The sequence below is a fragment of the Cherax quadricarinatus genome, chromosome 23 (genome assembly GCF_038502225.1).
Source record: "Cherax quadricarinatus isolate ZL_2023a chromosome 23, ASM3850222v1, whole genome shotgun sequence".
Lineage (NCBI taxonomy): Eukaryota > Metazoa > Arthropoda > Malacostraca > Decapoda > Parastacidae > Cherax > Cherax quadricarinatus.
In genome coordinates, this window is record NC_091314.1 from 10,207,228 (window position 1) to 10,229,248 (window position 22,021).

Consider the following 22,021-nt stretch of genomic DNA (forward strand, 5'->3'; position numbering starts at 1 on the left):
TTTTTTCTCATTATGCACTGCATGCTCCAGGATTTTTTTTATATGGTGCACACTGACCACACAGACCCATTCTCTCACATATGGGCCTACCAGCTTTCTCCTGCTTGATTTGAAGCCGCTAGAATTTATGAGTATATATATATACATGTATGTCAAACACAGTACCTCGTAAGACATATATATATGACCTCGACAGTCAAAGGGTTAAGCAAAATGTCTATATTAACGTTGTATATGATATTTAATGCTCCTTAGAGTAATTATTGTGTTATTATTATCATTATTAATATGGTGTCTTCAAGACTAATAAGACACTCTTAGTGATTTTAATGTGTACCTGCATGCCAGCACAGTGTTAAGTTTACTTAGGTACTGGTACACATACATATAATTATCAGTTATAATAATATAGTTATGTAGTCTGCCTGGGCTACATACCTACACCTACCTACATAGCTACACGATATTTAATGCAGCCCAGAGCCATATTATTACCATCGACATACCATATTCAATGAGTTTAATCATTTCTAACAACTACCTTTAGATGCCATCATAAACAAAGGGAAAAGTAATGAATAATTCAAGCCGAGAATTGTAAACAAAAGCGTTATGTATTAAGGGGAGTGACGTAATGTTTTCCCTCTGCCAGGCTACCACACCATAGTATATACACATAAAATGTTTATATGTTATGTAACGGGTTTCTTATATAATTTTGAAGAAAATATAATAGGTGGATTAATGAAACTGTCTATATTAACATAAAATAAGACATTTAATGTACCCAAGAGTGATTATTATTACATAATAGAGAATGGAGAATATAAACAAACCGGGTGGCCCGCGCTGTATTTGAAAGACCACTTGCCGTATAGAAAGTTTTGGTCATAATTTGAGATCACCGTATTAACAGAATGCCATAAGGCAAAATGCCAAAAAGCGGGGCCCTACTGTATAGTATTTGATAAGTATAAATCATTAAAAAACTCTTAAAATAAGGATTTTTTATATAGTGCAATAAAAGAAAAATTTATGATTACAAAATTATGCATTTCTTCAATTAGAATGAAAAACTATAGTATCAGAAATACTGTTTGCCATATTTCTGATACCTGAATCATTATATTATGAAAGAATTAAAAAAATACTGTACAGTATGTATATATTTTTTTCAACACGTTGGCCATCTCCCACCGAGGCAGGGTGACCCAAGGAGAAAGAAACACTTTCACCATCATTCATACACAATTACTGTTATATAAAATTATTTAATCAAAGATCATTTTAGCTACTGGTACAGTACACATTGCAATTCTAATTTAAGGAAAAGAAGTGCAAGATATCAAAGCCTTATGACCTGCTCTACTGTAACTCAGTACAGTACATAACTTTCTGTATCCTCATCATCTCTATTCAGACACTCTGCAAAACTGAAGATCACTGAATCAGTTGAATAAGTCATACTTTTGAAACTGTACTATTTATTCATCAGCTACCTTTCTTATTGTGCATATGATTGTAGTTAACTGCAGAAGTAATCCTACTTAATAGTCTATGTCTAATTCTTAAGTAGTCTTTAAGCATTAGGATTAGTTTGCCCAAAATGCACTGTATACTAGTGACTTTCGTTTGTGCTTACCAATGTTTTATTATGTGTAAATAACAGAGGCGCACTGGCCAGGCTGCAGCAGCAACCCTCAGAATTCTTTTGTGTTAATAGTAGTAGGTTGGTAGACAGCAACCATTTGGGGAGATACTACTGTCCTACCAAGTGAGTGTAAAAAAGAAGCCTATATTTGTTTTACATGATAGTAGGATTGCTGGTGTCTTTTTTCTGTCTCATAAACATGCAAGATTTCAGGTACATCTTACTACTTCTACTTACACTTAGGCCACACTACACATACATGTACAGGTTTACTGTTTACACACTCATCTGAGTTTTCTTTTATTTTATCTTAATAGTTCTTGTTCTTATTGCTTTTCCTTTCATATCCATGGGGAAGTGGAATAAGAATCTTTCCTTCGTAAGCCATGCATGTTGTAAAAGTCAACTAAAATGCTGGGAACAATGGGCTAGTAACCCCTTTTCCTGTATAGCTTACTAAAAAGAAAAAGAAGAAAACCGTCAAAGTGGGATGTTTGAATGTGCGTAGATGTTGTGCAAATGATAAGAGATGATTGTGGATGTTATGAATGAGAAGAAGCTGGATGTCCTGGCTTTAAGTAAAACAAACCTGAAGGGGGTAGGAGAGTTTTAGTGGAGAGAAATAAATGGGATTAGGTCAGGGGTTTCAAACAGAGTTAGAGCTAAAGAAGGAGTAGCAATAATGTTGAAGGATAAGTTATGGCAGGAAAAGAGGGAATATAAATGTATAAGTTCAAGGATTATGTGGTGTAAAATAAGGGTTGGATGTGAAAAGTAGGTTATAGTAAGCATTTATGCACCTGGAGAAGAGAGAAGTGTAGGGGAGAGAGAGAGCTTTTGGGAAATGCTGAGTGAATGGGGATTTTCAAACCAAGTGACAGAGTACTTGTGGTTGGGGATTTCAATGCTAAAGTGGGTAAAAATGTTGTGGAGGGAGTAGTAGGTAAATTTGGGGTGCCAGGGGTAAATGCAAATGGGGAACCTTTAATTGAGCTTTGTGTAGAAACAGGTTGGGTAATAAGTAATACATATTTTATGAAAAAGAGAATAAATAAGTATACAAGGTACGATATAGCATGTAATGAAAGTAGTTTGTCAGATTATGTATTGGTGGATAAAAGATTGATGGGTAGGCTTCAGGATGTACATGTTTATAGAGGGGCAACTGATATATTGGATCATTATTTAGCTGTAGCTACAGTTAGAATAAGAGGTAGATGAGACAAGAGGAAAATGGCAACAACAAATAAGAGAGAGGTGAAGGTGTATAAACTAAGGGAGGAGGAAGTTACGGTGAGATATAAACAACTATTGGCAGAAAGGTGGGATAGTGGAATTATGAGTAGTGGGGGGGTTGAAGAGGGTTGGAATATTTTTAAAAATGCAGTATTAGAATGTGGGGCAGAAGTTTGTGGCTATAGGAGGGTGGGTGCAGGAGGAAAGAGGAGTGATTGGTGGAATGATGAAGTAAAGGGTGTGATAAAAGAGAAAAAATTAGCTTATGAGAGTTTTTACAAAGCAGAAGTGTTATAAGAAGAGTAGAGTATATGGAGAGTAAAAGAAAGGCAAAGAGAGTGGTGAGAGAGTGCAAAAGGAGAGTAGATGATAGAGTGGGAGAGGCACTGTCAAGAAATTTTGATGAAAATAAGAAAAAAATTTGGAGTGAGATAAACAAGTTAAGAAAGCCTTGGGAAAGAATGGATTTGTCAGTTAAAAAGAGAGTAGGGGAGTTAGTTGATGGGGAGCTGAAGGTATTGGATAGATGACAGGAATATTTTGAGGAACTTTTCAATGTCGATGAAGAAAGGAAGGCGGTAATTTCATGCATTGGCCAGGGAGGTATAACACCTTTTAGGAGTGAAGAAGAGCAGGATGTGAGTGTGAGGGAGGTGTGTAAGGCATTACATAGAATGAAAGGGGGTAAAGCAGCTGGAACTGATGGGATCATGACAGAAATGTTAAAAGCAGGGGAGGATATAGTGTTGGAGTGGTTGGTATTTTTGTTTAATAAATGTATGAAAGAGGGGAAGGTACCTAGGGATTGGCAGAGAGCATGTATAGTTCATTTATATAAAGGGAAGGGGGACAAAAGAGATTGTAAAAATTATAGGGGAATAAGTTTACTGAGTATATCAGGAAAAGTGTATGGTAGAGTTATTATTGATAGAATTAGAGGTAAGACAGAGAGGATTGTGGATGAGCAAGGAGGCTTTAGAGTGGGTAGGGGATGTGTAGATCAAGTGTTTACATTGAAGCATGTATGTGAACAGTATTTAGATAAAGATAGGGAAATTTTCATTGCATTTAAGGATTTAGAAAAGGCATATGATAGAGTGGATAGGAGAGCAATGTGGTTGATGTTGCAAGTACAGTGGAACCTCTACTTGCGAGCATGTCCACGTGTGAGTTTTTCCAAATACAAGCAGTGGATGGGTCGATTTTTTGCTTCCATACGCGAGCAAAATTTCCACAAGCGAGCAGACCTCAAGGCAGGTTCCGTGACACTGGTGAGGGGCTCTTGCTCTTGATCTTGGGAATTGTATCTCATTTGTTTGTTGGACTATCTTATTGAAACTTGGACAATGTATGATGGAAAAATGCTTCTTAATGTACACCAAAAATGAAAGAAATCTCAGCATAAATAATGGAGTTCACTTCTCAGCAATTAGCCACCCCTTAGTGGTAATTTCAAATGGTTTTTATGGTTGTAATCTCGTTTTTTTGGTCTCATTTGATAGAATGGAAGATATATTACAGAAATAGATATGATTTTGATTGCTTTCACGTCAAAAAGTACCTTGAAATAGAGCTCAACCTAGGAGAAATGGTCCATTGCTTGGCTGTTTCAAGGTAAACAAATGACGTCACAGTAAATCTTATATTTTTTGTGTGAATAAAAATTACAAATTATTTTTTTTTTTTTATTATTATCACACCGGCCGATTCCCACCAAGGCAGGGTGGCCCGAAAAAGAAAAACTTTCACCATCATTCACTCCATCACTGTCTTGCCAGAAGGGTGCTTTACACTACAGTTTTTAAACTGCAACATTAACACCCCTCCTTCAGAGTGCAGGCACTGTACTTCCCATCTCCAGGACTCAAGTCCGGCCTGCCGGTTTCCCTGAATCCCTTCATAAATGTTACTTTGCTCACACTCCAACAGCACGTCAAGTATTAAAAACCATTTGTCTCCATTCACTCCTATCAAACACGCTCACGCATGCCTGCTGGAAGTCCAAGCCCCTCGCACACAAAACCTCCTTTACCCCCTCCCTCCAACCCTTCCTAGGCCGACCCCTACCCCGCCTTCCTTCCACTACAGACTGATACACTCTTGAAGTCATTCTGTTTCGCTCCATTCTCTCTACATGTCCGAACCACCTCAACAACCCTTCCTCAGCCCTCTGGACAACAGTTTTGGTAATCCCGCACCTCCTCCTAACTTCCAAACTACGAATTCTCTGCATTATATTCACACCACACATTGCCCTCAGACATGACATCTCCACTGCCTCCAGCCTTCTCCTCGCTGCAACATTCATCACCCACGCTTCACACCCATATAAGAGTGTTGGTAAAACTATACTCTCATACATTCCCCTCTTTGCCTCCAAGGACAAAGTTCTTTGTCTCCACAGACTCCTAAGTGCACCACTCACTCTTTTTCCCTCATCAATTCTATGATTCACCTCATCTTTCATAGACCCATCCGCTGACACGTCCACTCCCAAATATCTGAATACGTTCACCTCCTCCATACTCTCTCCCTCCAATCTGATATTCAATCTTTCATCACCTAATCTTTTTGTTATCCTCATAACCTTACTCTTTCCTGTATTCACCTTTAATTTTCTTCTTTTGCACACCCTACCAAATTCATCCACCAATCTCTGCAACTTCTCTTCAGAATCTCCCAAGAGCACAGTGTCATCAGCAAAGAGCAGCTGTGACAACTCCCACTTTGTGTGTGATTCTTTATCTTTTAACTCCACGCCTCTTTTTCGGGCCACCCTGCCTTGGTGGGAATCGGCCAGTGTGATAATAAAATAAAATAATAATAATAATAATAATAATAATAATAATAATAATAATAATAATGATAATAATAATAATGTGTATAATAATAATATGAATAATAACAATACGTATAATAATAATAATAATAATAATAATAGTATGATACAATAATAATAATAATTATAATAATAATAATAATACAGTGGACCCCCAGTTCACGTCATTAATCCGTTCCTGAGAGCTCATCATCAAGCAAAATTATCGGAAAGCGAATCAATTTTCCCCATAAGAAATAATGGAAATCAAATTAGTCCATGCAAGACACCCAAAAGTATGAAAAGAAAAACTTTTACCACATGAAATATTAAGTTTAATGCAATAGAATAATTACAATAGCAATAATAAAAATAGAATAAACACAATAGAATAATTGACACTTACCTTTAATGAAGATCTGGTGATGATTCATGGGATGGGAGGAGGGGAGAGTGTTGATGGTGTGTTAGTGTTTAGAAGGGGAATCCCCTTCCATTAGGACTTGAGGTAGCAAGTCCTTTTCTGGGGTTACTTCCCTTCTTCTTTTAATGACACTAGGACCAGCTTGAGAGTCACTGGACTTCTGTCACACAACATATCTGTCCATAGAGGCCTGTACCTCCCGTTCCTTTATGACATTCCTCAAGTGTTTCACAACATTGTCAGTGTAATAGTCACCAGCACGGCTTGCAATAGCTGTCTGAGGGTGATTTTCATCAAAAAAAGGTTTACACTTCAAGCCACATTGCACACATTTCCTTAATCTTTGAAGTAGGCAACTTCCTCACTTTCTCCATCCCCTCCTCCGGAGCAGTTTCTTCAGGTCTGGCCTCTTGCTGTTGAAGATGATCTTGCAGCTCATCAGTGGTTAGTTCTTCATTGTCCTCCTCCACCAACTCTTCCACATCCTCCCCACTAACCTCCAACCCCAAGGACTTTCCCAATGCCACAATGGATTCCTCAACTGGCATAGGGTTAGCCTCAAACCCTTCAAAATCCCTTTTGTCTACACATTCTGGCCACAGTTTCTTCCAAGCAGAGTTCAAGGTCCTCTTAGTCACTCCCTCTCAAGCCTTACCTATAAGGTTTACACAATTGAGGATATTAAAGTGATCCTTCCAAAACTCCTTTAGAGTCAATAGAGTTTCTGTGGTCACTTCAAAGCGCCTTTCAAACATAGCTTTTGTGTACAGTTTCTTGAAGTTGGAAATGACCTGCTGGTCCATGGGCTGCAGAAGAGGAGTGGTATTAGGAGGCAAAACTTGACCTTAATGAAGCTCATGTCCCCACAAAGTCGCTCTGACAAGTCTGTTGGATGACCAGGGGCATTGTCTAACACCAGGAGGCACATAAGGTCTAATTTCTTTTCAATTAGGTAATTTTTCACAGTGGGGGCAAATGCATGGTATAACCAGTCATAGAAAAAGTCCCTAGTGACCCATGCCTTACAGTTTGCCCTCCACAGCACACACAAATTAGCCTTGAGAATATTCTTTTGCCTGAATGCTCTGGGAGTTTCAGAGTGATACACCAATAAAGGCTTCACTTTACAATCACCACTAGCATTGGCACACATGAGAAGAGTAAGCCTGTCTTTCATAGGCTTATGTCCTGGGAGTGCCTTTTCCTCCTGAGTAATGTAGGCCCTGCTTGGCATTTTCTTCCAAAACAGGCCTATTTTGTCACAATTAAACACTTGTTCAGGTTTCAATCCTTCAGCCTCTATGTACTCCTTGAATTCATGCACATATTTTTCAGCTGCTTTGTGGTCTGAACTGGCAGCCTCACCATGCCTAATCACACTATGTATGCCACTATGATTCTTAAATCTTTCAAATCAACCTTTGCTGGCCTTAAATTCACTCACATCACCACTAGTTGCAGGCATTTTTCTAATTAAATCCTCATGCAACTGCCTAGCCTTTTCACAAATGATCACTTGAGAGATGCTATCTCCAGCTATCTGTTTTTCATTTATCCACACCAGTAACAGTCTCTCAACATTTTCTAACACTTGGGATCGCTGTTTTGTAATCACAGTTGCACCTTTTGCAAGAACAGCTTCCTTTATTGCCATTTTCCTGCTCACTATAGTAGTGATGGTTGATTGGGATTTACTATACAACTTGGCCAGGTCCGGCACACGCACTCCACTTTCATGCTTTGCAATTATCTCTTTCTGCATTTCAATAGTCATTAGCACCCTTGGTCTCGAAGGGTTGGCACTAGAAGCTTTCTTGGGGCCCATGGTGACTTATTTTGCAGAAACAAGCACCAGAAACAGTGATAATATGGATAATATGGAATGTACGGAATGTATCCTTAGATGCGTGCACACTGGCTGGCTTGTAAACACTGGCACACATGGGGCAGTTCAGGCCACATGTGGACACGTCTCGTATGAATTGTATCGCATACCGGGTTTTGTTACAGGAACCGGGGCAAATTTTTTGCGATGTAACGCTTTGGATACCGGATTTATCGGTTACCTGTGACTTCGCGAACCGGGGGACCACTGTATATGTATAATAATAATACATATATAATAATAATGTACAGTACTACATATAATAATTATAATAATAGATGGCTTCAAAAGGCCGTCACTAGATGGCAGTGTTTACCACAACAAAGAGGGAGTGGTTGTGGCCGCCTCTACCTGTTACATAATGACATATTTTATTCATTCTAGAGTATATATCGTGTTTCTATGTTATTTATATTGTCTGTTATGTCATATTAGATGAACTGTGATATATAAATAAGCCATATAGATGATATTAGCGAAATTATTCATGAAGTATTTTGCCCGGTCTCCAGACAAACTCTCGTCCACCGCTGACACCGCCCATACCACTACATGAATGACATATTTTATTCATTCTAGAGTATATATCATGTTTCTATGTTATTCATATTGTTTGTTATATCATACTAGATGAACTGTGATAGATAAATAAGCCATATAGATGATATTAGTGAAATTATTCATGAAGTATTTTGCCCGGTCTCCAGACAAACTCTCCTCCACCGCCGGCACCGCCCATACCACTACATGAATGACATTTTATTCAATTTAGAGTATACAGTGGACCCCTGGTTCACGACAGTAATCCGTTCCTGAGAGCTCATCATAAACCAAAATTATCGGAAAGCGAATCAATTTTCCCCATAAGAAATAATGGAAATCAAATTAATCCATGCAAGACACCCAAAAGTATGAAAAAAAACTTTTACCACATGAAATATTAAGTTTAATACAACAGAATAATTACAATAACAATAGAATAATAACAATAGAATAATTGACACTTACCTTTAATGAAGATCTGGTGATGATTCATGGGATGGGAGGAGGGGAGAGTGTTGAACCTATTGTTTAGAAAAGGAATCCCCTTCCATTAGGACTTGAGGTAGCATGTCCTTTTCCGGGGTTACTGTCCTTCTTTTAATGCCACTAGAACCAGCTTGAGAGTCACTGGACTTCTGTCGCACAACATATCTGTCCATAGAGGCCTGTACCTCTCGTTCATTTATGACTTTCCTAAAGTGGTTCACAACAGTGTCATTGTACAGGTTGCCAACACGGCTTGCAGTAGCTGTGTCAGGGTGATTTTCATCAAAAAAGCTTTGCACTTCAAGCCACTTTGCACACATTTCCCTAATCTTTGAAGTAGGCAACTTCTTCACTTTATCCATTCCCTCCTCATGAAAGCAGTTTCCTCAGGTCTGGCCTCTTGCTGTTGAAGATGATCTAGCAGCTCATCAGTGGTTAGTCCGACATTGTCCTCCTCCATCAACTCTTCCACATCCTCCCCAGTAACCTCCAACCCCAAGGACTTCCCCAATGCCACAATGGATTCCTCAACTGGCATAGGCTTCTCAGGGTTAGCCTCAAACCCTTCGAAATCCCTCTTGTCTACACATTCTGGCCACAGTTTTTTCCAGGCAGAGTTCAAAGTCCTCTTAGTCACTCCCTCCCAAGCCTTACCTATAAGGTTTACACAATTGAGGATATTAAAGTAATCCTTCCAAAACTCCTTTAGAGCCAATAGAGTATCTGTGGTCACTTCAAAGCACCTTTCAAACATAGCTTTTGTTTACAGTTTCTTGAAGTTGGAAATGACCTGCTGGTCCATGGGCTGCAGGAGAGGAGTGGTATTAGGAGGCAAAAACTTGACCTTAATGAAGCTCATGTCCCCAGAAAGTCGCTCTGCCAAGTCTGTAGGATGACCAGGGGCATTGTTTAATACCAGGAGGCACTTAAGGTCTAATTTCTTTTCAGTTAGGTAACCTTTCACAGTGGGGGCAAATGCATGGTATAACCAGTCATAGAAAAAGTCCCTAGTGACCCATGCCTTACAGTTTGCCCTCCACAGCACACACAAATTAGCCTTGAGAATATTCTTTTGCCTGAATGCTCTGGGAGTTTCAGAGTGATACACCAATAAAGGCTTCACTTTGCAATCACCACTAGCATTGGCACACATGAGAAGAGTAAGCCTGTCTTTCATAGGCTTATGTCCTGGGAGTGCCTTTTCCTCCTGAGTAATGTAGGTCCTGCTTGGCAATTTCTTCCAAAACAGGCCTGTTTCGTCGCAATTAAACACTTGTTCAGGTTTCAAGTCTTCACTGTCTATGTAATCCTTGAATTCTTTCACATATTTTTCAGCTGCTTTTTGGTCTGAACTGGCAGCCTCACCATGCCTAATCACACTATGTATGCCACTACGATTCTTAAATCATTCAAACCAACCTTTGCTGGCCTTAAATTCACTCACATCACCACTAGTTCCAGGCAATTTCTTTACCAAATCGTCATGCAACTGCCTAGCCTTTTCACAAATGATCGCTTGAGAGATGCTATCTCCTGCTATCTGTTTTTCATTTATCCACACCAATATCAGTCTCTCATTATTTTCTAACACTGTCGCTGTTTTGTAATCACAGTTGCACCTTTTGCAAGAACAGCTTCCTTGATTGCCATTTTCCTGCTCACTATAGTAGAAATGATTGATTGGGGTTTACTATACATGTACAACCCAACCCGACACACGCACTCCACTTTCGTACTTTGCAATTATTTCTTTCTTCATTTCAATAGTCATTAGCACCCTTGGTCTCGAAGGGATGGCACTAGAAGCTTTCTTGGGGCCAATGGTGACTTATTTTGCAGAAAAAGCACCAAAAACAGTGATAATATGGAATGTACCGAATGTATCCTTAGAGGCACGCACACTGGCTGGCTTGTAAACACTGGCACACACGGGGCAGCTCAGGCCACACGTGGACATGTCTCGTACGAATCGCATCGCATACCGGGTTTTGTAACGGGAAGCGAGGCAATTTTTTTGCGATACAATGCATCGGCTACCGGATTTATCGGATACCGATAGCATCGCGAACCGGGGGTCCACTGTATATCAGGTTTCTATGTTATTTATATTGTTTATTATATCATATTAGATGAAGTGAGATAGATAAATAAGCCGTAGAGTTGATATTAGTGAAATTATTGAAGTACAGAATTTCACTGGAACAAATTAATTGCATTTCAATTAATTTAAATGAGGAAAATTGACTCTGCAAACGAGCAAATCCAGTTGCGAGCAAGGTCATGGAATGGATTAAACTTGCAAGTAGAGGTTCCACTGTATATGGAATAGGTAGTAAGTTACTAAATGCTGTAAAGAGTTTTTATGAGGATAGTGAGGCTCAGGTTAGGGCATGTAGGAGAGAGGGAGACTACTTCCCAGTAAATGTAGGTCTTGGACAGGGATGTGTAATGTCACCATGGTTGTTTAATATATTTATAGATGAGGTTGTAAAAGAAGTAAATGTGGGATCATGACAGAAATATTAAAAGCAGGGGAGGATATAGTGTTGGACTGGTTGGTATTTTTGTATAATAAATGTATGAAAGAGGGGAAGGTACCTAGGGATTGGCACACAGCATGTATAGTTCCTTTATATAAAGGGAAGGGGGACAAAAGAGATTGTAAATATTATAGGGGAATAAGTTTACTGAGTATACCAGGAAAAGTGTACGGTAGAGTTATTACTGATAGAATTAGAGGTAAGACAGAGAGTAGGATTGCAGATGAGCAAGGAGGCTTTAGAGTGGGTAGAGGATGTGTAGATCAAGTGTTTACATTGCAGCATGTATGTGAACAGTATTTAGATAAAGATAGGGAAATTTTCATTGCATTTATGGATTTAGAAAAGGCATATGATAGAGTGGATAGGGGAACAATGTGGCAGATGTTGAAAGTACATGGAATAGGTAGTAAGTTACTAAGAGTTTTTATAAGGATAGTGAGGCTCAGGTTAGGGTGTGTAGGAGAGAGGGAGATTACTTTCCAGTAAATGTAGGTCTTAGACAGGGATGTGTAATGTCACCATGGTTGTTTAATATATTTATAGATGAGGTTGTAAAAGAAGTAAATGCTAGGGAGTTGGGGAGACGGGTGGGATTCAATTATGGGGAATCAAATACAAAATGGGAGATGACACAGTTAACCATAGAATTGATGAAGGAAAAAAGGTGAGTGGAGACAAAAAATGTTATCCATGGAGGCAAAGAAGGGAATGTATGAAAGTATAGTAGTACCAACACTCTTATATGAGTGTGAAGCTTGGGTTGCAAATGCTGCAGTGAGGAGGTAGCTGGAGGCAGTGGAGATGTCCTGCTGTAAATATTATGCAGAGAATTTGGAGTGTGGAAATTAGGAGGAGGTGTGGAGTTACTAAAAGTATTAGTCAGAGGGATGAAGAAGGGTTGTTGAGGTGGTTTGGTCATTTAGAGAGAATGGATCAAAGGAGAATGACTTGGAGAGCATATAAATCTGTAGGGGAAGGAAGGCGGGGTAGGGGTTGTCCTTGAAAAGGTTGGAGGGAGGGGGGTAAAGGAGGTTTTGTGGGCGAGGGGCTTGGACTTCCAGCAAGCATGTGTAAGCGTGTTAGACAGGAGTGAATGAAGACAAATGGTTTTTGGGACCTGACGAGCTGTTGGAGTGTGAGCAGGGTAATATTTAGTGAAGGGATTCAGGGAAACCGGTTATTTTTATATAGCCAGACTTGAGTACTGGAAATGGGAAGTACAATGCCTACACTTTAGGAGGGGTTTGGGATATTGGCAGCTTGGAGGGGTATGTTATATGTATATGCTTCTAAACTGTTGTATCTGGGTGCCTCTGGAAAGATAGTGATTATGTATGAGTGAGGTGAAAGTGTTGAATGATGGTGAAAGTATTTTCTTTTTGAGGATTTTCTTTCTTTTTGGGTCACCCTGCCTCGGGAGGAGATGGCCGACTTGTTAAAAAAAAAAAATTATTTTGTACTGCATAAGGAAATAAAAATTTGTATCTGTATTGTATTTGTATTCCCAATTATAGAAAGTTTTTTTTTTTAGGGGGGGAGGGGGGAATAGTCGTTGGTCACCTAACAAGTGATGAATGCCACAGCAAAAGGGTTAATCTTCTTTGCTTCTTCTTTCTTTTTTTCCACTCTTCCTTCTCTTTATGCTTCCTTATTCACAATTGTAAACTATCACTCAGCAACTCTTTTTTTATAAATTTTGTCAATTTTATACAAAACATACAATCAACAAAATATCTAAAAATAATTTAACAGTTTGAAAATTTTAATAATTGTGTATGCAACCATAATTTATTTATTTTTTTATTTCCCACGAACGTAACTCTGTTTTTACCACAGATTCAATGTATTCAAATTGACAGTTTTAACACAAGGATTATTTTCTAGATATGTGACCCTGGCTACAAAGGCACACATTACCGGCGATAGTAATAGTGAAGAATAAGAAATGTAGAGTAAGCTCTTATTATAATAACATGTTCTATGTAGAACTTTATCAAGTCAATAACTTAATAAAGCTTTTCACAGAAAGAAGATAATAAACCCGTGTCATTACAATTTCATGAGTCAGTTATAGAAGAAAATTCTGAACCTCTCTTTTTTTATATATGTATACAGTGGTACCCCAAGTTTCGTACAGCTCCCAACTCGAACAATTATGTAAGTGTATTATTGTAAGTGCTTTTGTAAGTATATTTTTGGGGGTCTGAAATGGACTAATCTAATTTACATTATTCTTTATGGGAACAAATTTGTTCGGCAACAGCACTCGAAGAGCCTTCTGGAACGAATTATGGCTGAAACTTGGGGTACCACTGTATTATCATTGTTTTTAAAACAAAAAGCCATGGTGCTGCAGATGACAATGGTGGCCTATTCTTGGGTCTATCCACATGAGACTCATTGGCAAGGTAACTGTGCCTCCTTCCTGTCATCAAAATATGAGTTAGTTGGTGTCTTGCTAGTGGAAGAACCTTTTATGTAGATGCAGAGAGCACACCCTCTCCCTTGCTTACATTTTATTAAATATTGCTAATCACAATAGATTTTAAACAATCTATTTTAATCATGGTGACTCTGTCTGTCAGATATATTCTTTGTAGCAGTACAGTACCTAGTTTTATCATTTATTTAATTTTGTAAGCCTGTTTGGTAATTTTTAGTTCTTTAATTGGAGTATAGTGTCAATAACTTTGGTCCCTGTGATGATGTAAAACACAAGCAAGAGCTTCCACAAGTATCCTTGGCTTGTCATTCTATTGTGTAATGCTGTAAATAAGAATTTTTTTTTTTTTAAGAAATATATAGTCCTCCAATGGTACCAGTAAAATAAATTAATTATAAGCTATTTATTAATTTTTTCATAATTGAACATAGAACTTAACATGAATAATTATATTCTGAATATGTACTATACATAAACTTCACTTTACTGTACATCCATGTATGCTTAATAATATATCACATAGTAATAATAACTCTCAAAACATGTGCTTTTTTTATTAGATTTGAGGTTGTTTATATACAAAAACTGAAGAGAAAAGTATGATCTTCAACAAATTTTATAAATGGTACTTGTACAATACACACACACACACAATGTGCACACACACACATGTACACACACACAATGTGCACACACACATGTACACACACACACACGTGCACACACACACACACGTGCACACACAAAGGATTAATTTTTCTTTTCTATAAAATGTGCTCCAGATCCTTTAAATGAGTTGTTACATAATGCTGTGAACTTTTTCATGAGTTGTCCCATAATACCACTGCTTTTTGTCAAGTGTTTTATCACATTAACTATAAGCACTGCTGTGTGTTTTTCATATAATGAAAAGTATTATGCTACATAATTAAAAAAAAAAATTATTAGCTGTAATGCTAATCATTGTAAGAGATGAAATGACTTCTCAACCAAGACACTGCATTCATCAGCCTCTCAATTTTAAAGTACAGTACCATATGGATCCCTCTCTTTCTCCCTTATCTCACTCCTACAGTATTTCTCACCACGCTACAAGTCTTCTACCATCTGCCTTTCCAATCTACTATTCCCTCTTTCTTTACATGCTTCAACATGACAACACAGGCAGACTCTAAATAAGATCACTGCATGTAGATGAATGGCTCAGAGAACCGACAAGTTGATAAATTAGACACATGTGCAACACTTGGGTATCTTTAATGAGGAAACGTTTCCTCATTAAAGATACCCAAGTGTTGCACATGTGTCTAATTCATCAACTTGTCAGTTCTCTGAACCATTCATCTACATTCCTGTCTGACACAGCAACATCTTGGGATCTTAATACTTGGGAATTCTTCACTTGCCTAACTCTTGGGCATGACCTACTTCCACACTGGACAAATGTGATACCACCTACGACTGCTGCACCTCTCCTGCCAATGGCATATAAGCTACTTCTCCACAGATATGCTGTATTCTTTTCAAGATTGATGGACTGATCGCATCGACTCAAGGCTAAGGGACTGATTACCTCAAACTCCTCCTGTTCTTCACCATTCTCCTTTGTTTGGACTGATGAAGCTACTGTGTGGCAAAACGTTTCCTCATTAAAGATACCCAAGTGTTGCACATGTGTCTAATTTATCAAGATCTCTGCAGTGTGTTATTGGCAAAGTACATCCAGGTCCTGTATATGCATCTTCGTTGTTTACGTGTTCTCCTCCTCCCCTCCCTTTCCCTTTGGTTTAATAGTCATAATTTTTTAAACTCTACCAAACAAATGTGAGTCTATCACACATGCATAAAATGAACATATTGTAAATAAACAAATCAATGCATTACATATAAAAATAATAGGGGAAAAATTTTGATTTTTTTTGGTAAGTCTTTAACAAAAACTGACACTAAAAAATTTTTTCTCATGCATACAACAAAAACTCAGTTATAATCAACATTCTGTTACAAGATGGTTAGTTACTGCGAGTGACCACTTATGTTTATCAAAATCAATTCTCCGATTGAATTTGGAATACTTTTTATAAAAGCGTATCAACTCTCTCCACCAAAAGTAAAAATAACTAAAGCAATCACCAAGATAGCATGTGAACATTTGCTTCATTCCCTACAGCATAGGACCACTTAGTTACTGTACCACCATGACTCTTGCTTCTCTCCCTCTTTAACTTTGTCTTTCTCATCCCTCCTGCTCCTGGGCCACAAGCTCCAGTAATTTATCCTGTAAAAACAAATCTTTTATGCTTTGTGCCCCACAGTAAGGGACTACTTAGTTACTATGTGGCCACTGAGAAGACATGACCATATATCCTTTCCCTCCCTTTCTCTTAGAAAATGTAACCACATGAAACTCCAACTACATCAGTCTGACTGCCACATATGGACATTCATTTGTTCATCCTAGTGAATACAGGTCTCCCTCCACATTCGCGAGTTCCACTTTCTTGAGCTTCGAACATTCACGAATGCCCAGCTGCCCAATCATATTTAAAATATGTCATTACATATGTTAGGAATTGTGGCGGTGGCAGAGTTTGTTTGGAGATAGGACACGATAGTCCTTCAATATGACACTAATATCAACTCTACGGCTTAGTTATCTATCACAATTCATCTAATATGATATAATAAACAATATTAATAACATAGAAACATGACATATACTTTATAATGAATAAAATATGTCATTGAGTATGTCACGAGTGTTGTTGCATTGTTGTTGTTGGGTGTATAAGGGCCACTGAGAGCATAAGGCTTACATAGTGGTGGTGAACCCAGCAGCAGAGGTGGTAGAGACAGCGGTGTTGTCGGTTGCCCTATATAACTCCAACAACACTGGAGGAGTTAGGTTCGTGCTGTCCTTTTTCTATTGATTAATCACTTAACTTACTTGCTACACTGTTAATGCTACACTTTATCGCTGGCTGGCGCTACAGCCTTTATCGACTTGTGCTGTTTTAGTATCGTACATATCGCAGAATCACTGAAGAAGGCACATTCTCCCCTCTCTCTTCCTCCTCCACTTTGGTACTCTGCTACAAGTTCTTTCTTGAATTTTATAGTCTTTCTCACCTTCTTTACCAAAGGGCTGGCACTACTACAATATTTTATGATGTTTTCATGTGTTTTATGATTGTTCATGGTTCAGTAGGTTAAGGAAGCAGTATTGTTAGACTAAGTAAATGTTATTATTATATTCTCTAAAATATATTTGTGCACCAAACATTCGCAATTTTTCAACATTAGCGAGGTTCTTGATCCCCTAACCCTCGCGAATGTGGAGGGAAATCTGTATGAACCTCATGGATGTATTATTATGTAAACCCAATTTACACCAGATTCAGCAATGATAAACAAATTATCTACAGTATTTCATCATAGTTTTAACAGATTTGGAGTTTGTAAGTCATGTTCATAGTCAATGCTTTGAATTCCAAACATTATTAACAAGATTTTCAAATGGCTGAATGTAACATCATCCTTTCCTAGTCAGGCTATACAACAATACTGTGAGAAGTTGTTTTTGAGAGGTGAAAAAATACTGCATTTAACTCTACAAGGAAGAAAAGCAATATACCCATGACTAAAAGTTTGGAAAAAATAAATAACAATCCTAAATAACCACTTAACACTTGCTAATGACAGACAGACATGGCTGATAATGTAAATTAAACAAAAAAAACAAAAACAGATAAACGATGAACTACCGTATTAAAAGTTTGAGGCCATACAAAATTAACAAACAGAAACAGAAAAATAAATTAATCACATGATATAATATGGTATAGGCAACATTTACAAAGGGTTTCAGCCAAACTTAAAGAGTTCTAGAGGTGGAAAGACAAGAAGTCAAAGACATGCTACAAAAATGACTTTCAGAGCTAAAAAGTATAAATTAAGTAGAAAGATTTATTGACAGACAGAAAGAAAATAGGAGACATGATAACCCCATACTGAGAGATTACGAAAGGATATAAGAAAATCAACAGAAAATTGCTTAGTGCCATCAACAGGGAGGAAAAGATGCCACAATGATAAACTGATAAAAAGTGGTGCCAAAATGACAGTAGAAAGTTCTTAACAACTAGAGTGGCAGAATACTGCAGTGAGACCCAGGTGGAAGTAACAAGTGCTACAACCAGTGGAAAATAAATATTCTTTTATAATGACTGAAGACAGACACTATAGGTATCTCTCTACTTGTGGCTACAAGTAGATAATAGAAACAAGTGCTGTGATTACAAATATTAAAACATGCCCTATACTTGTGTATACAAAACACATGAAATTAGTATATCACATTAAGGTTTGCACCAGGGCTATGAACACAGACAATAGACTAAGAGATCAAGATCTTTCATGTTGGAAAGGAGACATTGTCACAACATTGAAGATATTCAGGGGCACAAGCAATGTAGAAAATGATAAGCTGTTTTACACTGTGAACAAGAGTAAATTAACTTTCCATACCATGGGCGGGGATAGAACCCGCGATCAGAGAGTCTCAAAACTCCAGACCATCGCGTTAGCCACTGGACCAGCTAGCCACAATAAGATTTGTCCAACTAGGTATATTTCTACACCATAGGAAGGTTAGCATAGGCACCACTGTGACCACAAACGCAAGTTTTTGCAGACGAATCTCCAGCTAGCGTGGCCGTGACAAACTCTAGCTCAAGTCCCCTCAAAGTTAGCTGGTCCAGTGGCTAACGCGACAGTCTGGAGTTTTGAGACTCTCTGATCGCGGGTTCTATCCCCGCCCGCGGTATGGTTTGTTTGTAATCGTGTCATTACGATTTTGTGAGTCATAAATTAACTTTAATAGTTAACAATATATGTATTCAGATGAGACAAAGGGTTATAAGAAATTTCTTTAATGTTAAGGATCAGGAGCAAGTGGAATGCCCTAGGAGAGATAATGGAAGCCATCTTCATACTCAGATTAAAATTAAGATATGGCAAATCCCAATAAGTTAGGGCATTATTAACCCTTTGAGGGTCGGTCATGTAGTACTTGTACGTCATTGCAGCCAGGGTTGGTCACGTACTTCAAATCTGGCGGAAGAAAGTTGGCAGTCCTACATATGAAAGAATGGGTCTGCATGGTCAGTGTGCACAGTATAAAAAAATCCTGAAGCACGCAGGATTTGCATAATGAGAAAAAAAAAAACTGTGTTTTTGGTTTAAATCAGTGACTTTCAAGTGTATTTTTGTATGGTATTTATGGTTGTATTCTCGTTTTCTTGGTCTCATTTGACAGAATGGAAGATATATTACAGAAATAGAGATAATTTTGATTTTTTCATGATGACAAGTACATAACTTGAAATTGAGCTCAAAGTAGCAAAAATGTTTGATTTTTTGCCAATGTTCAAGAGTAAACAAATCATGCCCCAAGTCCAATACACATCAACTGGTGAGTCTAATATTCTTTCACAAGTGCGCTGGTATTATTTATGCCGTTTTTGCAATGATGCAGTAGTATACATAAAAGTAAATCTTCTATTTTTTGTGAGAATGAAAATTCAAAACGGAAAGCAAAAGTAATGTAAGACAGGCCTGGAGACGTGACTAATGAACAGATAATATGTTATTTTAGTGCTAGGAATGTCTGTCTTGCTTATTCTGGACCCTATTTTGAAACTGGCATCTTTTGAAATTTGTGTGAAACTCGTCAAATTGCCAAATTCTGACCACTTTATTGAGTAGTTGAAATTGGTAAATGGGCAGTTTTTGTTACTCAATCAATAGAAGAAATGGAGTTCTAGCAAAATAGCTATGATTTTAGTAGACTGGAACATTGGAATTTGCCAAAAATAGGGCTCAAAAAAAGCAAAATCACCAATGCATAATTATCATCAAGACTGCTAACTTTGCAAGACCATAGTTCCATAGGTTTGCCATCAAATTTCAAACTTTTGGTGTCATTATGATTGGAAAAAGATTCTCTATCATTTCACGAGAAAAAATAATTTTTTTGTTTTTTTTTCGAAAATTTTTCGACCCTGAGAACTAATTTGGGAATGGGCCTCTCGACCCACAAAGGGTTAAGAAGATATTATTTGATTTAGTAACCTTAGATGATCAATAACCCAAGAAAGCCAAGCAATGTATTTACATAAGTTTTGTTTTTAGGCCCACTCCCAAGATACTACCCCAGGGTCTATTACCTCCAAGGTATGCATTGTCTGCTAGATAAAACTTTTAAATCTCGCCCCACCCAACAATAGATTCAGGTCCTTCCAGTTGTTAGCCGAACACTTTACCAACTCAAGCACAACTGAGTAAAATTTAAGTGGTTACACACAGACACATGCATAAAGTTAAGATCTTTTGTAACAAATCTTAACGAGTATGAGTCAAAATATGTCTTTTGAGACTTGTACTGACAGCAGTTTGATAAGAGCAATGTGGACAAGAAAAAGGTTTTTCTCCAGTGTGAATACGAATGTGTCTCTTAAGATCACTGTTTGCAACAGCCTCATACGAACAGTATGGGCAGGCATATGGTTTTTCCCCAGTGTGAGTTCGGTAATGCACTATCCAATGGGAACGATTAGTAGTAGTGTAGGGGCAGACGGGGCACTGGTGGAGCTTCCTGCTAGTGGTTACGCTCCTCCCTCGACCTACAGCTCCACCTCCGCTGTGCTGCTCAGCTTCACTATCCAGCCCCACCTGTAAGCGACACTTTCCTTATTCAATGTCATCAATGTCAACATACATTAACACTGTCTAAAAATATTAGCATATCCTTTTGAGTCATTTGATATAATACTGGAATTGTGCATAATACAGTAGCAATCACATCAAATTTGCAAAGATATTGTATGGTACTTTCGCAATGTTATGTAATCTTGAAAAGAAAAAAATGATAAATGCATTGCATAATGACTGAAAAAGTATGTGTATACTTTTTCCTTCTTGAGGAAGCCAGAGAGATAGCATAATAACCAATGTAACTATGTCTATCCAAGATGTCCATGTAGTCACCCAGTCAGTTACTGTGACGCCCCAACAGTTCATAGCCTAATCATAGTGTGATCTGATATCAACAGAAAAAAAAAATCATGACTAAAATTGATGTGCTATTTAGTTGCTTAGTCATGGCAGGCTGTTGAAAGTCATCAATACAGTCACAATGCCACTGACTGTGTACATACACACCAACATACATCAGTGTCATGTTTTTGTGGAGTGTACACGTGCACACACATCACTGTACTGTTTTTGTGGAGTGTACACGTGCACACACATCACTGTCCTGTTGTTGCGGAATGTATACACACACTTCAACAGGGTTGGTTAGTCAGATATGTGGTTGCCTGAATTCAACCTCAGCAAATGCAAGGTTATGAAGATTTGGGAAGGGGTCAGAAGACTGGACACAGATTACAGACCCAGGGTACAGAGGCTGCAGACCTCATTCAAAGACAAGGACCTGGAGTAAGCACAGTGCCTAGCATATCATCAAAGGCTCACCTCAACTGAATAACCTCTGCAGCCAATATTTACCTGGTAAATCTGAGAGAGGCTTTGGTTTAAGAATCTCAACAAGAGTTATTCTGGGTGTTTTATGCAACATGTCAAGCCCATCTTGGAGTACACAACACTGGTACAGAACCCAGACCAGAGAAATCATGTTAAGAAACTGAAGAAAGTGCAGAAGTATGTAATGAGACTAGTTCCAGAACTAAGGGTATGAGCTAGGATGAGAAGCTAAAAGAACTAAATCTAACAACTCTGGATGATAGAAGGATCAAGGAAGACATGATAACAACATACAAAATACTCAGAGGAATTGATAGGGTAGATAGGTACAAGCTGTTTGAGAGGTGGGAAACAGGCACAGCTGGAAGTTAAAAATGAAATGAGTCACAGTAATGCCAGGAAGTACTTTTCAGTCTCAGGGTTGTTGGGAAGTAGAATCACCTCATT

At 38.1% G+C, this 22,021-nt stretch overlaps 1 protein-coding gene across 3 annotated transcripts in view; it reads right to left on the reverse strand.

Annotated features, from left to right (window-relative positions):
• LOC128685599 (protein bric-a-brac 1-like) overlaps positions 1–22,021 on the reverse strand; it is a 518,998-nt gene that overhangs the window by 14,193 nt on the left and 482,784 nt on the right. Inside the window, exon 6 of one of the 3 annotated variants that reach the window (XM_070087911.1) lies at positions 14,418–20,761. The exons of the other annotated variants lie outside the window; for them this stretch is intronic. Coding sequence (XP_069944012.1) covers positions 20,432–20,761 — 330 coding nt within the window. The 3' untranslated portion in view covers positions 14,418–20,431. Of the gene's footprint in view, positions 1–14,417; positions 20,762–22,021 lie in introns of those variants that run through there. 3 annotated transcript variants of the gene reach the window in all.